We start from the raw sequence: 13,925 nt of genomic DNA on the forward strand, positions 1-13,925 counted from the left end.
CCACTCAGCCCTCCCATTGTATCTTCCCACTGAGTCCTCCCAATAGGACTCCTCCCACAGAAATCCTCCCAAAAGGATATGTGTGAAAATATGTGAACAAAGGATGCTAACGAGTTCAGTAGCACATGTTCTTAATCTTAAGGGATAAAGATGCCTAAGAAGCGAAGATCAAGCCTTTCAAGGACAAATAAAAGTTCAAGGAGAAAGGGAAAAGGATTAAATTAAACTAGTTGCAACTGTAGCTGCAACGGGTACAGCTAGTAGTAATTAAAGAGCTCCCAGTGTTATTGCCAGTCAATGCTTCGTTGGAGATGACCACTTAGAATGTTTTTATTCTCTGTGGTAATTGCCGAGGTTCTAATTGGCCACTTCCTATTGGAACGCTTCAAGAAATAATGATAATAATCCTTGCATTTGACGTAGTACCCGTAATATAAAACATCTCAAAACATTTCCTAGGGAAGTCAAGTGCAATGTCTATTTTTTGTAGAGAAATACAGCATCCATTTTGCACACAACTGACACAAACAGCTGTGTTTGATAACACCCAACTCTATGTCTCCGCCTCCACCCTCGATTCCAGGACCACTGCTGTCCTGACAAAATGTATGTCAGACATCAAGTCCTGGATGAGAGCTAACTTTCTACAGTTGAATGTCAACAAGACCGAGGCTCTCCTAATTGGCTCCTCCACACCTCAGGCGCTGACAGTATCACCATCCAGGGATGCACACTCCACCTCATCGAGCCAGTCCAGAATCTTGATGTCTTGTTTGACCCTCAACTGACCTTTCTACCCCACATCCTTGCCATGATCTGCTCTGCCTTCCCCTACTTCCACAACATCGCCCGGCTTCGCCATTGCCTCACCCCTCAGGATGCCGAAACCCCCATCCACGCATTAATCACATCTAGGCTCAACTACGCCAACTCTGTGCTTGTCGGCCTTCCCAACTCTTCACTCCACAAGGTGCAAATCATCAATAACTGCAGCTCCTATCCTATCCTATCCTGCACCAGGCTCCGTAACCCCATCACTCCCACCCTTCCCCAGCTCCACTGGCTCTCCATCCCCCACAGGGTAGAGTTCAAAATCCTGATTCTTGCCTTCAAGGCCCTCCACAGCCTTGCTCCTCCATACCTCTGAGTCCTGCTGACCTCATATCACAGCTCAGTAGGCTGTGGCCTGCTTCACATTCCCGCCTGTCCCATCCCACAATCAGTGGTCGGGCCTTTAGCCTTTCTGCCCCCACCCTATGGAACTCCATCCCACATTCCCTTCGCCTCATTACTTCCCTTGCTTCCTTTAAGGCGCGTCTCAAAACCCTCCTCTTCAACCAAGCCTTTAGCCACCCTCCCCGATCCTGACCCTCAGCTCGGGTCCAAATCCCTGACGTTTCGCCCAGAAAATACAGTCAATTCACTTTGCCGTATATTCTGTGAAACACTTTGAAATGTCTCGAAGATGTGATGAGGCGCTTTATCAAATGGAAGGATTATTATTCATTATAATGATAGGTGTTATATAAATGTAACTTCCCATCGGTCTCCGTGATGCCTCAGCCCACAGAACAACGGAAAGAGAGCTGGATCGAGTGGTATGAGGCAGTGTGGAGAGCAACGGGAAGAGAGCTGGAGTGGGAGGTATTTATACAGTGGTGTAACTAGGAATGGAAATTTGCCTACCCAAATTTCCACTCCCAGCTCTGCCACAGCTGGAAAAATGTTAATTCTTAGTTTTAACGGTTTTACATTTCTTTACAGCATACAATCAGAGCGTTAGCATTAAGAGTTTTGAGGGAGATTTTAAAAAACCAGCCAGAAAGATTCAAAAATTATGCCGAACTCACGATCATAAGGACCTTGGAAGCCCATAAAGATCCGCACAAAGAGGTTAGTCTTTACTGATTCTCTAAATATATAAGGAATAAGATAGTTTGTTCTTTCAACGGTTTAATGTAGTTGTCGCTCTTGTTTAAATTAATTGCTGGTGAAAACATCTTTGGATGGGGAGGGAGGTATGATCTAGCAATACCAAACTCACCGGAGGATGGGGAACGAAGGGTGGTCGTTATGGTAATACAGTAAACTCCAGATAACTCGACCCTTGCTTAACTCGTCACTTTAAATCGTCTTTCCCTCAATTTAAAGACCGCTTCCCATCTAAACTATTAATAAGGGACATTGCTTTACTCGTTTCTCTGCTTAACACATGACTCATCGCATTGCAGAAATTCTTGTAAGTACTTGCAATATAAAATTGATTGGATAACGTGTCCTATAAGATGGTCCCTTGCATCGCAGAGACCTCCCTCCCTATCCTGTGACTGATGTGGGCACTCGTGGAGGTTGGGCACACATGCTCAGATGCGATGTCCGCAGCAAGCCTGTGCTGGCTGAGCAAGCGATAGAGTGTTGCCAAGCAGCTGGGAGCATGGCGGGGAACTATGGCTAACTCATCACATCAGATAATTTGTCACTGGTTCCTTTTTCCTTGAAGTGACAAGTTATCCGGAGTTTACTGTATTTGGGCCCACGTCTTATAAATAAGACCAAACAAAGATTGAATCTCATTCTTCCTGCTTGGCAGATAGAACAGAATTAGCAGTTTCCACATATTTGGGGTGGGGGGAGGGGGAGGAACATGTTTCCACATCTGAGGGATGCACCTACATGTAGCCATGAGGGATTATCATATCAACATTTTGGAATTCCCTTCAATTTAAGATTGAAATTCCTCTGGGAAAACAACAAATAGACAAATTCCTAGGTTTGGTGGTAATCTTGTCCCTGTTAGTACACCGGTTTCCACCAGGAAAAAAAATCTTTGCATTTGATGAACCGTTTGATGATGAACCATCTGATGCAGGAACCCATAGCCCAATAGCTTTAAAGCTTGAGACAGTTTTTAAAAAAGGAACTCTCCAACCCACACCATCTCAAGCAATGATAGTATAATTCTTATAATATAATTTCTTAAGTGAGGGGGGTGGGGCCAGTCAAGTAATTATAGTGCAGTAATTTAAGTTGGAATCAAGCCAGCCCTCTGTGGCGGTCTCGGTGGTCCAGTTCCTGAGCCAGGTGGGTTCGCAGTATTCCAGGGCACTGGTGATGATAGCACAGGACCTGGCTCATCGGCAGGACCTGGGAGGACAGTTCAGGCTCTGGGGGTAGGGAGTCATCCCACTCAGCTGCTGTTAACCCTGCAAGCCAAAGCGCTAACGGGTATGTATGGTGGTCCTAACAGGAAAGGTTGCCAGACAGCAATATCAATGGCAAGTTATGTGGTTTTAGCTGGTTAGACTCTAGCAGTATCCCAACGCACCTCCGGGGTCCCCAGGCCTTGGCTTTTGCCAACCTGCACCTAATACTTTCCGGAATTAGATAAGCAGATGCGTCCCTCCAGGGGGAGAGTGCACATTCCATTCCAACAATTTTTCTCTGGGATTTCTATGTGTAGGTGGAATGCATGGAATTCTTAGTTTGGTTTGGATACTTTTAAGCATGGTGATGGGTTTCCACACATGTCAGACACTCGGCTGACCAAAAAAAAGAGTTGGCTCTCAAAGCTTGTTCCCAGTCGAAGATTGAGGGGTTTTGGTGCGAGTCTTCCTCCCTAACAATCCTGAGAGATGACCATCCATAGGATTGTTCAGTAACAAGAAATGCAGGGTTGATATTTGATATTTGCGCATCTCACTTTTTGCTCAAAATAAGTGAGACTCTAGAAATGTGAGTTTGTGGATGATTTTAGCCATTCATGATCTCAAGAGCACGTACAAAATGTCAAATTTGGAATTAGCATATTGATCTTTTCTGGGAAGGCCATGTTTGTTTATAAGCCCTTGAAAGGACATAGTTCAGTGTTACCTAATATGTTTATCCCTGCCCCCCACCCCCATCAAGTCCAAAATTTTAATGTGCAGTCAGCCGCCTTGAGATAGTTTTGAAGTTTGAAACGCAAGATGTGAATTTTTAAACTAGTTCCTGGATTTAACATCTTTAAATTGGATAGGTTTTGTTAGATCTGACCACAAGATGCACTTGTTAGTGGTGAAAAGTCTCTAACCCCTGGAATTCTGGAACTCCCTGGCTTAATCCCACCACTTTGCCTCCTCATTCTTTAAATCCCACTTTAATAGGTCTTCCCCTTCTCCCTTGTTCAGCATCTAATTTCACCACTGTGCAGCTTTCCAAGATGTTATCCTGAATGAGGGGAGCTATGTAAATGCAAGTTGTTGAAGGAATTAAGTGAAGTTCAAAGACATAAATATGAGAATATCCTGTGGCCCATGGAACCATTAGCTAAAATTGTTTTAATATATAATTGCTCATCTGTTTTAAACGGTCCTATAGTGCTTATATTTCAGTGGGATTGTGTGTAAGACTGGAAATAAGACATTTGCAGCAACATTAATATGTCATTCATTCTTGCCTTAGTAAGATGTCCAATGTATTGTAAAACATAGTAGTGCTAAGTGCTCTGAGGCATCGTCCTGCCATGAAAAGCACTATATGAATGTGAATTATAATGTTTGGACCGTGCATGAGAGAACTGCTCACCAGCTGTGTCCTTGCTACTACATTGTGCTAGTTCACCTTACGGTTCAAGAACCTGGTCCTCACCTTCAAAGCCCTCCACAGCCTTGCTCCCCCCTACCTCTGCAACCTCCTATCCCTCTATCATCATGCCCACTCCCTCCGGACAGCGGGTTCTGGCTTGCTTCACACCCCCCACCACGCCTGCCCTACCATTGGTGGTCGAGCCTTCAGCCAGTCTGCTCTACCCCCTGGAACTCCATCGCTCAGTCCCTCTGCCTCGCCTCCTCCCTTGCCTCCTTCAAGAACCATCTCAAGACCCTCCTCTTCAACCGTGCTTTCGATCACCCTGCTTCCCCCCCTGCCCTCCACCATCCCCAATCCCGACCCCCAGCTTCTGTCCGAAACACTGACTGTCCAGCGCCTTGGGACGTCCTCCCGACTTGAAAGGCGCTATACAAATGTAATTTTGTTGTTGTTGTAGTATAGTATAATTCCAATCATCACAGCTAGGGCTGCCCTGTAACCGGGTCACAGTTCCTTTGACTTTATGGCTAATTATTTACTTGTGATTATCAGTTAAAATCCGAAAAACTGCAGAATATGGAAAAATTTAATAGGAGAGCAAAATTGTCGAAACAATTCTTTTAATCTGCTGCATTGGTTTTATTGTCCTCTCAATATCCACATTTTCCTACTAACACAAGTATGTTACCAACCCAACCTGACTTCAAATTATTACCAAAAAAACGGAAAATACTGCAGATGCTGGAAATCTGAAAACAAAAGCAGAAGTCGCTGGGAACACTCAGCAGGTCAGGCAGCATCTATGGAGAAAGGAAAGTGAGTCAACGTTTTGGGTCCACAACCCTTCATCAGAACTGGGGCATGTTGGGAGGGAAAGGCTTTTAAGGGCTAAAAGCCTCTCCCTCCCAACATACACCAGCTAGACCCGAAACATTGACTCACTTTCCTTTCTCCATAGATGCTGCCTGACCTTCAAATGATTATAGCTGCTGCTGATTAATCTCCTTTCAGCTCCTCTAGCTCGCCCTGAAATAGTTTTAACACCCCACTCTCCCGTGCAGCTTCCAGATCGCTTGCTCTTCTGTTCTTTCAGAGATAAAACAAACTAATGCCAAGGAAGAAAAGCGTCTATTAAAACTAATGCACTAGTTTTGATGGAGCACCGGCACACTTGTTCAGATAGCTCCCCTGTTATTATGTTTCTTTGTTTCCCCACCCTCTGTCACCAAACTCATCCTATCCCTAAAACCAACCACCTGCTCCCTTGACCCCATCCCCACTCCACTCCTTATCTCCCAGCTCCACTTTCTTGCCCCACATATCACCGACATCATCAACCTCTCCCTCTCCTCTGGCTCTGTCCCCATTCCCTTAAAAACTGCCACCATCACGCCCACCCTGAAAAAACCCTCCCTTGATGCGTCGCAGCTATCAAGCTACCGGCCCATCTCCAACCTCCCCTTTCTCTCCAAGGTCCTGGAAAGAGTTGTCGCCTCCCAACTGCGCTCTTTCCTTTCCACCCATTCACTTTTCGAACCCCTTCAGTCAGGTTTCCGTGCTGCCCATAGCACAGAAACTGCCCTGGTCAAGGTCACCAATGATATCCTGACCATCTGTGACCAGGGCTCCCTCTGCCTCCTCGTCCTCCTCGACCTATCGGCAGCATTCGATACGGTCGACCACGCTATCCTACTCCACCGCTTGTCCTCCCACCTCAACCTTCAAGGCACTGTCCTTGAGTGGTTTAGGTCGTACCTTTCTCACCGTCTTCACTTTGTCTCGACGAATGGCTTCTCCTCCACCCCCCGTACTGTCTCATGTGGTGTCCCTCAGGGCTCTGTCCTCGGTCCCCTCCTCTTCACCCTCTATATGCTCCCCCTGTGGTGACATCATCCGCAGACATGGAGTTAACTTCCACATGTATGCGGATGACACCCAACTCTACCTTTCCTCCTCTACTCTCAACTCCACGACCACCGATGTCCGACATCGAGTCCTGGACGAGAGACAACTTTCTTCAGCTCAACGTGCGAAAAACCGAGGCCCTCCTGATTGGCTCACGTCAGCGCCTCCGCACCTCAGGCGCTGACACCATCAGCATCCAAGGCTGCACTCTCCACCTCTCAAAGCCAGTCAGGAACCTCGGCGTTTTGTTCGACCCTGAGCTGTCCTTTCTCCCTCACATCCGCACCACAACTGGCACCGCCTTCCATCACCTCCGGAACATCGCCAGACTACGGCACTACCTCACCCCTCACGCTGCTGAAACCCTGGTCCACGCCTTTGTCACCTCAAGGCTGGACTATGGGAACTCTCTCCTCGCCGGCCTTCCCGCCACCTCCCTCCACAAGCTGCAGGTCATTCAGAACTCTGCAGCTCGTGTACTGTCCCGCACCAGGCTTCGCGACCACATCACTCCCACCCTCGCTCGCCTCCACTGGCTCCCCATCCCCCAGAGGATTGATTTCAAGATCCTCATCCTCACCTACAAGGCCATTCACGGCCTTGCTCCCTCCTACCTCTCCGACCTACTATCCCCCTACCTACCTGCCCGTACCCTCCGTTCCTCCGGCTCCGGTCTGCTCCACGTCCCCCGCCCCAACCGCCCTACCATCGGTGGTCGGGCCTTCAGCCTCTCAGGCCCCCGGCTCTGGAACTCCATCCCCCAGTGCCTTCGCCGCCTCCTCCCTTTCCTCCTTCAAGGCCGGTCTCAAAACCTTTCTCTTTGACCGAGCCTTCAGCTCCCCTCTCGACTCTCTTCCCCCTCCTCGCTCCCTCCCTTCCCTCCCCTCACCATTTCCCCCCTCCTCGCTCCCTCCCTTCCCTCCCCTCAACCTGACCATTTCCCCCCTGCTCGGGTCATGACCCAACTGTGCAGCGCCTTGGGACGTCCTCCTGACGTGAAAGGCGCTTTATAAATGGAATCTTGTTGTTGTTGTTGTTGTTTTCTCTTGCTCACCAGAAGAGCAAGCGATCTGGAAGCTGCACGGGAGAGTGGGGTGTTAAAACTATTTCAGGACAAGCTAGAGAAGCTGAAAGGAGATTAATCAGCAGCAGCTATAATCATTTGAAGGTCAGGCCGCATCTATGGAGAAAGGAAAGTGAAGGAGAAAATAAGCGCTGAACCACTCAGGCAATGCCACAGCCAGGTGGGCTGCGAAGACTAAATATTTCATTTGATTAAGTTTTGCAACGTTATCTGAGAATTTTTAGCCGTGGAGGTGCATAAACAGAGGCTCCCCAAAAAATTGAAACCGCTTTCAGTGCTCATATTTTGTGTTTGGATGTCACTTGTCTCTTCATGAATCTGTGTTTTCAGAATTTATTTAAAATACAAATTGATGGTTGTGAGGTATAGTGGGCTGATGGGGGGAGATTGGGTTGAAAGTTCTGCCCTAGATGATTTCCTTGGAGAACTAGAAGGGAGTAAGGTATAGAATAGCAAGTTCTAAAACAGTAGGAAAGAAGAAAATGCCCACTACCAAGTGCATTCCTTGCAGCTGTCAATGACTGATGGTTCGCATGGTAGAAAATAATCTTTGCAAACAAATAAGTGTTTGCATTTTAATCACATCTATCTGCATACCAGCAAAGGACCTTTGTATGTGTACATTATATCCATATTATCTTCGCAGTGTCATGTGAAGTATGATTTTTTTCAATGCAGGGAGATTACAAAGCAGAGTGATGGTTAAACAAATGCTGATAGGATTTGTAGATTTAATGTCCTTTTATTGATCTTTAGGTGGTGAGAGCTGCAGAAGAAGCTGCCTCAGCCATGGCCTCATCCATCAACCCTGAACAGTGCATTAAAGTGCTTTGTCCTATCATCCAAACTGCAGAATGTCCTATCAATCTGGCAGCAATCAAAATGCAAACCAAGATCATAGAGAGAATCTCGAAAGAAACCCTCAACATGTTGTTGCCTGAAATTATTCCTGGTCTGCTAATGGTATGTGACGAGATAAACTTCTAAGTATAATAATAATAATAATAATAATAATAAGTATAGGCAGTTAGGTAGATGGGCTTGAAATGTGAAATGATTTTGATGCAAATTTGATGAATTAAAACAATTAGAATTGAAAAAGAATTGTAGTTTGAGAATGATAAATCTATTGAAAATGCAGAAATATCCAAAAAGCATTCAGGAAACATACTGAATTGTGAGTAAATATGAAATAGGAATTAAATACCTTAAAATAAGATTGTGAGATCTTTATTACAACTTATAATAACCGTATTTATTATAATTGTATTTTTAAAAATAATCTTTTAGGTTCTCAAAACATATTTTACCTGTTTCATTAAGCAGTTGTTTCCTTGATTGTGTGGCATATATTTAATATGATTGAAAATTGGTGCTTTGCATTACTGCTCAGACTGAGGACATTATTTAACATAATGTAACTTTCACAATTCTCCTCTAATATAGCTGTGTGTTTAAATAAATGGCTTTTTCAGGGTTATGACAATTCAGAGAGCGGTGTTCGCAAAGCAAGTGTATTTTGCCTTGTTGCCATCTATTCAGTTATTGGTGAAGACCTTAAACCACACCTTGGTCAACTCACTGTCAGTAAGGTAAGTTCCTTTTAATTCCTTGTGTCTTTTACACCAGTTGTCAGGGATCTCAGATTAGATATTTATTTTGTGTTGCTTAATTTATAAGCATTCCTCGCCTGTCTCCCGAGTTCCACCACCCAGAAGGTCCGGCTCATCAAAACTCCACTGCCCATGTTCTCACCTGTACCAAATCTGCCTATCACACCAATTCTCACTCGGCTCCATTGGCTCTCCATCTCCGAAAGGAACATCTTCAAGATCCTCATTCTCACAAATAAATCCTTTCATGGCCTAGCACCTCCCTACTTCTCTGACATACTTGTACCCCACTCTTCTGCCCACCCATTTCACTCAGCTAACACAGGCCTGCTGCGCATCCCTTGACCCGTCCGTGCCTTCAACCATGACAGACCTACCCTTAGAACTCAGCATAGCCTCCGCTTTATTTTAAGCATTCCAAGATTCTACCACTTGTGAAGGGCACCTATAAGGCTGTTGTTTTGTTGTTAATCTCGTTCACTTTAAGACCTATCTCTTCAACTATGTCAATAGTCAATTCCCCCCTTCTCTGTTGCTCAGTGTCAAACCCTGAAGTGCTCTGAAATGCTATCCTGAATGAAGGGGGCTATGTAAATCCAAGTAGTTATATCCAATATACAGTTCTAATTTTATTCATTAATTCCCACTGGTCCTTTCTGGAAAAAAAACACTTTGATAAGCTACAGACATGGTGAATACAGTCCTTTACAAGTTGTTCTTCTAAAACTAAGTCTGGCAGCTCACAGTGGGGAGGTTATTGGGATGCTACAAATTAGCCTCGACACTCTGTGCGAGAGAGGGAAAATTAGTCAGGGTTTCCACTCTGACTGCTAGCTCAGATGTAAAGCTAGTGAATACAAATTCATCCACAAAATACACTTTACAGTGTATACCCTGAAGCACTTTGACACATCTCAACTACATAAACATTATATCAAATAGAAGAATTATTATCTGTATAACAGGTTGCCACCATTTACCATCAAGGCTGACATGTAAATGATGGATTCGGCAGAGGGAGAGTGAAATTAAACTTTTAACTGCTTGCCTTGTTGTTTGTATATACTGTTAGTCTTCTTCCCTATACTCTACCCTCTTTTTATTATTTCTTATTTCTAGTTAAAAACTTTCACATGGAAGAATCCAGTTCCCACTGGAAATGCTCAAGCACAGCAGATTGACAGGGCAGCATTAGCACAATAACAATTAATTAATTAATTAATTAGCAATTAAAAATAGGTCAATAAGCACTCACAGGACCTCCTGCTGAACTGGTAGCAAACATAAAGGACTTTTGTGCACCATTGGAACCCATCAGTGTTTCCTTTTCACCTCTTTTCCCAATTAACCAGATTATTTTTTAGTTGATGCTATAAGCAAAGTATATTCTGAAAACTTCTCTGTCTCTCTCCTCTATTGTTGCTGGAGACAATTCATAACAATTTCTTCCCTATATTAGATATGAAATGTTAACAGATAGCAATTTCACCATTCAGCAAATGGAAATATTGGAATGGATATTTGACAAACTCATAGGTGACATGAAATTCATTCAGTGGGATCATATACATAATGCAGCTGCAAGTCACGGTGTACCTGCTATCCGTTGTAAGAGGATAATCTTCAGGTGCAGCTGTGTTTACTTCATTGCAAAACCTGAAGTCTCCATCTCATTTTACAGTACTATTATTATTATTTGCAATAGAACATCCTGAATATTAACATTTCTATGTTTGTTGAGGAGGGTGAACACTGGTTGTCTCCAGAATAAGAATTCTATTATTATAGTGTTGTTACGGTCTGGACCACCTGAAAGGGTGGTGGAAGCAGATTCGATAATAGCTTTCAAAAGGTACTTAAAAAGGAAGAATTTGCAGGGTTGTGGGAAAGTGTGGGGGAGCGGGACTGGTTAGTAGCTCTTTCAAAGAGCCGGCACAGGCACGATGGGCCAAATGGCCTCTATCAGTGCTGTAAAATTCTGATTATCATGTGAAGCACTTTGCAAGAATTGAATGGATTCCATCTCTTGAGATCAGAGTAAAGGTGAAGCTGTTTCCTGTAATATTAAGCGTCCTCTGAATGAAGCACAATTGCCTTATATTTTTACTCAAGAAAGAGGAAAGTTGATAATGCTGTTATTCTGAACTAATATTATGTTGCTACAAAGGTTTACAAAGAATGTGCAGCATGGAAAAAAGCAAATTGTTTGTGTCCGTTTATATTCCACGAGTCGTCACCCATTCCTTACTCCCTCCCAATCCCTTCTATTCCCCTCTCCCTCATGTGAACAACTAGCTTCCTCTTAAACAACCACACTCTCTGATTCAACCACCACTGAGTATTATGTTGTTATATTAGCTAATGTTCTAAACAATTTGAAACAAACGTTATTTCTAGAATGCCCATTTTGGAATTAATTTCTTAATTTGCGAATCATTTTATTATTGTTTTAAAAAGAGTAGCCTTACATAATTGTTGATTGTTACAATTATCAGCCTTATTCATATGTGAATTGATATTTTAATTATATTCTCTCAATGTTTACAGCAATTTTTAAGTGTTATATAATGAAGACCTATTTCACACCTTTTGTATTACAGATGAAATTATTAAACTTGTACATTAAACGTGCACAAACTGGCTCCAGCACAACTGGCTCAACATCAGACCTGGCTGGTCAAAGCTAGAGATAGCAGTTATTTTACAGTAGAAAGTGTCCTGAGGAAGGAACAACCAGTTTTTCAAGATCAGACTCTCCTTTGGAATTTGTTTCATCACACGTGTATGCAACAAACTGCTTCCCTCAGCCTGCATGTGACTGTTGCACCAGAATTTATTCCGGAATAGAGGGGACAGTATTAAAGTCAATCCAGATAAATAAATCACTTCAGCTTCTTGCTCAAACTCCAGTGTGTCTTCTCATTAACATTTACCAGTGTTACAATTATATAAATAAAATGCTAATTATGATTAAAAAGCAATGCTTTAACCTTCGGAAACGTTTTTTGCTTCTATTACAACTGCATTACAACCTCCTTTAATTATGTTATTTATTTCTTAAGTTTCACAATCATCTGTAAACAGCTTTTAAATCAGAGCAGAACCAGATTGAACTGTCACCCACAACTCTTTTGTTTTTGGGTGTATGCTATGACAACAAACCTTTTAGGATTATAACTCCATGTCATTGCAATAGAGCTGGAATTGTCTGGTTCTGCGGCTGTTACTTGCCTGATCTCTGATTTACTCTGCTGTTCCCTCAATAAAAGTAATGTGCACTAAACAGACGAAAGCTAGAAGTGCCGGGCATTCCTGAGTAGCAGAGAACTGGCTCTGTTTCCTGCATCACAGTGGTCAGTTTAAGTGACTCGGTACTAGTTCTGTTTTGAGGCTCGTGCCATTACTAAATGGACATGAACCATACTTGTCATCACGCCTTCTTCAAGCAGGATCCATCGGAGTGGAGTGCTCTACACAAGCACACTCAGTATGTAACCTGTTTGTGTTTAGTATGAATTTCTAGTACAGTTCTAGTAAATGCACATACATTCATCAGGCAGTCAGTTTTCAGGAGATATACCCCAATTGTGTTGATGTACTACTGGGCTATTGAACTGAACGTTTGTCTATGTGCGCGATGGTGGCTTTGTGATAGCCTTTGCAGGACGCTTAACATGTGTAGCTACTACATGTAAATGTCAAGTTTTTTTTTATGTTGGTGTCCACTTAGCAAGGAAAATGAGAAGGATCATTAGGGAGCTATCAGCATGGTGCATTAGTGTTCTCTCTACCTCTTGTTGCAGACAGGTATTCTTTCAACCTGCTTTCTTTGAAAAAGTCTACTTTAACTGGTTGCTCGTATTGGTCATAAAAATCCTTTATAATGACTAACATTCAGTGATATGTGCTAAGTCGATATTGGAAATAGTTTTGTTGCCAGTTGTTATGTGATGGTGATGCTCGTGGAGACAGACACACAAAGTCCAAAACAAAGTGAATGCATCCAACATGAATCTAACTGAGAAAGCAGGTCCTGCTCATTCTGTTGTTTTGCTGCTGTTGCAAAGTTGCCCTTTTTTTGTTTCATGAAAACTTTGTAGAAATGTATTTAAAGATTTTAAGGGAACAGTCTCTTTATCGGTCACTGGCTTTTTTTTAGCAGCTGCATCAAGGATATAGTGTTATGTGAATGTAACATTTTAGTTTTACACTGTATTATTACGTATTTATAGTTATGTGCTTACAATTGTGCATACACTGGCAATAAACTGTATATAACATTAACTAATTAATGAATCGCCAAAGTTGATTATTTTGTCTTCTGTGTTCATGATTTTTTTCAAGACTAATGTGTGTCATCCTGAATTTTTAAAAATCCTTAAGTAGCATTCTGTTTAAAAGATGCTGCAATGTTATTTCTGTTACCGTTACAACAAAAATCTGATTCTTCCATTGATATCAGATAATTCTGGATTTTTATACGGGCTTAGAGGCTCGAGTTAGTCTTTATAAAGCGTCTGGGGGTCTGTGCGAGCATCATTTAATCAATGGTCTTTAAACTGATCTGGCTTCACTGAAGAAAAAAATGAAGATACTGTGCACCAGTCATGACCAAGCCAATGTTCTCCAGATGTAGGGAAGGTGAAATTAATTGAGAGAACATCTGCAGTATAATTGCAAATTTCAGGTGTTCAATCTGCAGCAGGGTTTGAATAGTATTATGAATAATTGGACCAGTTAGCACTTGGATATGTAAT

The 13,925-nt window shown here is 43.0% G+C and overlaps 1 protein-coding gene across 15 annotated transcripts in view; it reads left to right on the plus strand.

Annotated features, from left to right (window-relative positions):
• The window catches only part of clasp2 (cytoplasmic linker associated protein 2), a 173,301-nt gene extending 159,841 nt beyond the window's left edge, over positions 1-13,460 (plus strand). For all 15 annotated transcript variants that reach the window (XM_042332202.1, XM_042332203.1, XM_042332204.1 and 12 more), the window contains 4 exons: positions 1,765-1,893; positions 8,312-8,518; positions 9,031-9,147; positions 11,769-13,460. In XM_042332202.1, the coding sequence (XP_042188136.1) occupies positions 1,765-1,893; positions 8,312-8,518; positions 9,031-9,147; positions 11,769-11,855 (540 nt within the window). In that variant the 3' untranslated portion in view covers positions 11,856-13,460. The remainder of the gene's footprint in view (positions 1-1,764; positions 1,894-8,311; positions 8,519-9,030; positions 9,148-11,768) is intronic.
• Positions 13,461-13,925: the final 465 nt, after the last annotated feature.

The sequence above is a fragment of the Callorhinchus milii genome, unplaced genomic scaffold (assembly GCF_018977255.1).
Source record: "Callorhinchus milii isolate IMCB2004 unplaced genomic scaffold, IMCB_Cmil_1.0 Scaffold2, whole genome shotgun sequence".
In the NCBI taxonomy this organism is placed as follows: Eukaryota; Metazoa; Chordata; class Chondrichthyes; order Chimaeriformes; family Callorhinchidae; genus Callorhinchus; species Callorhinchus milii.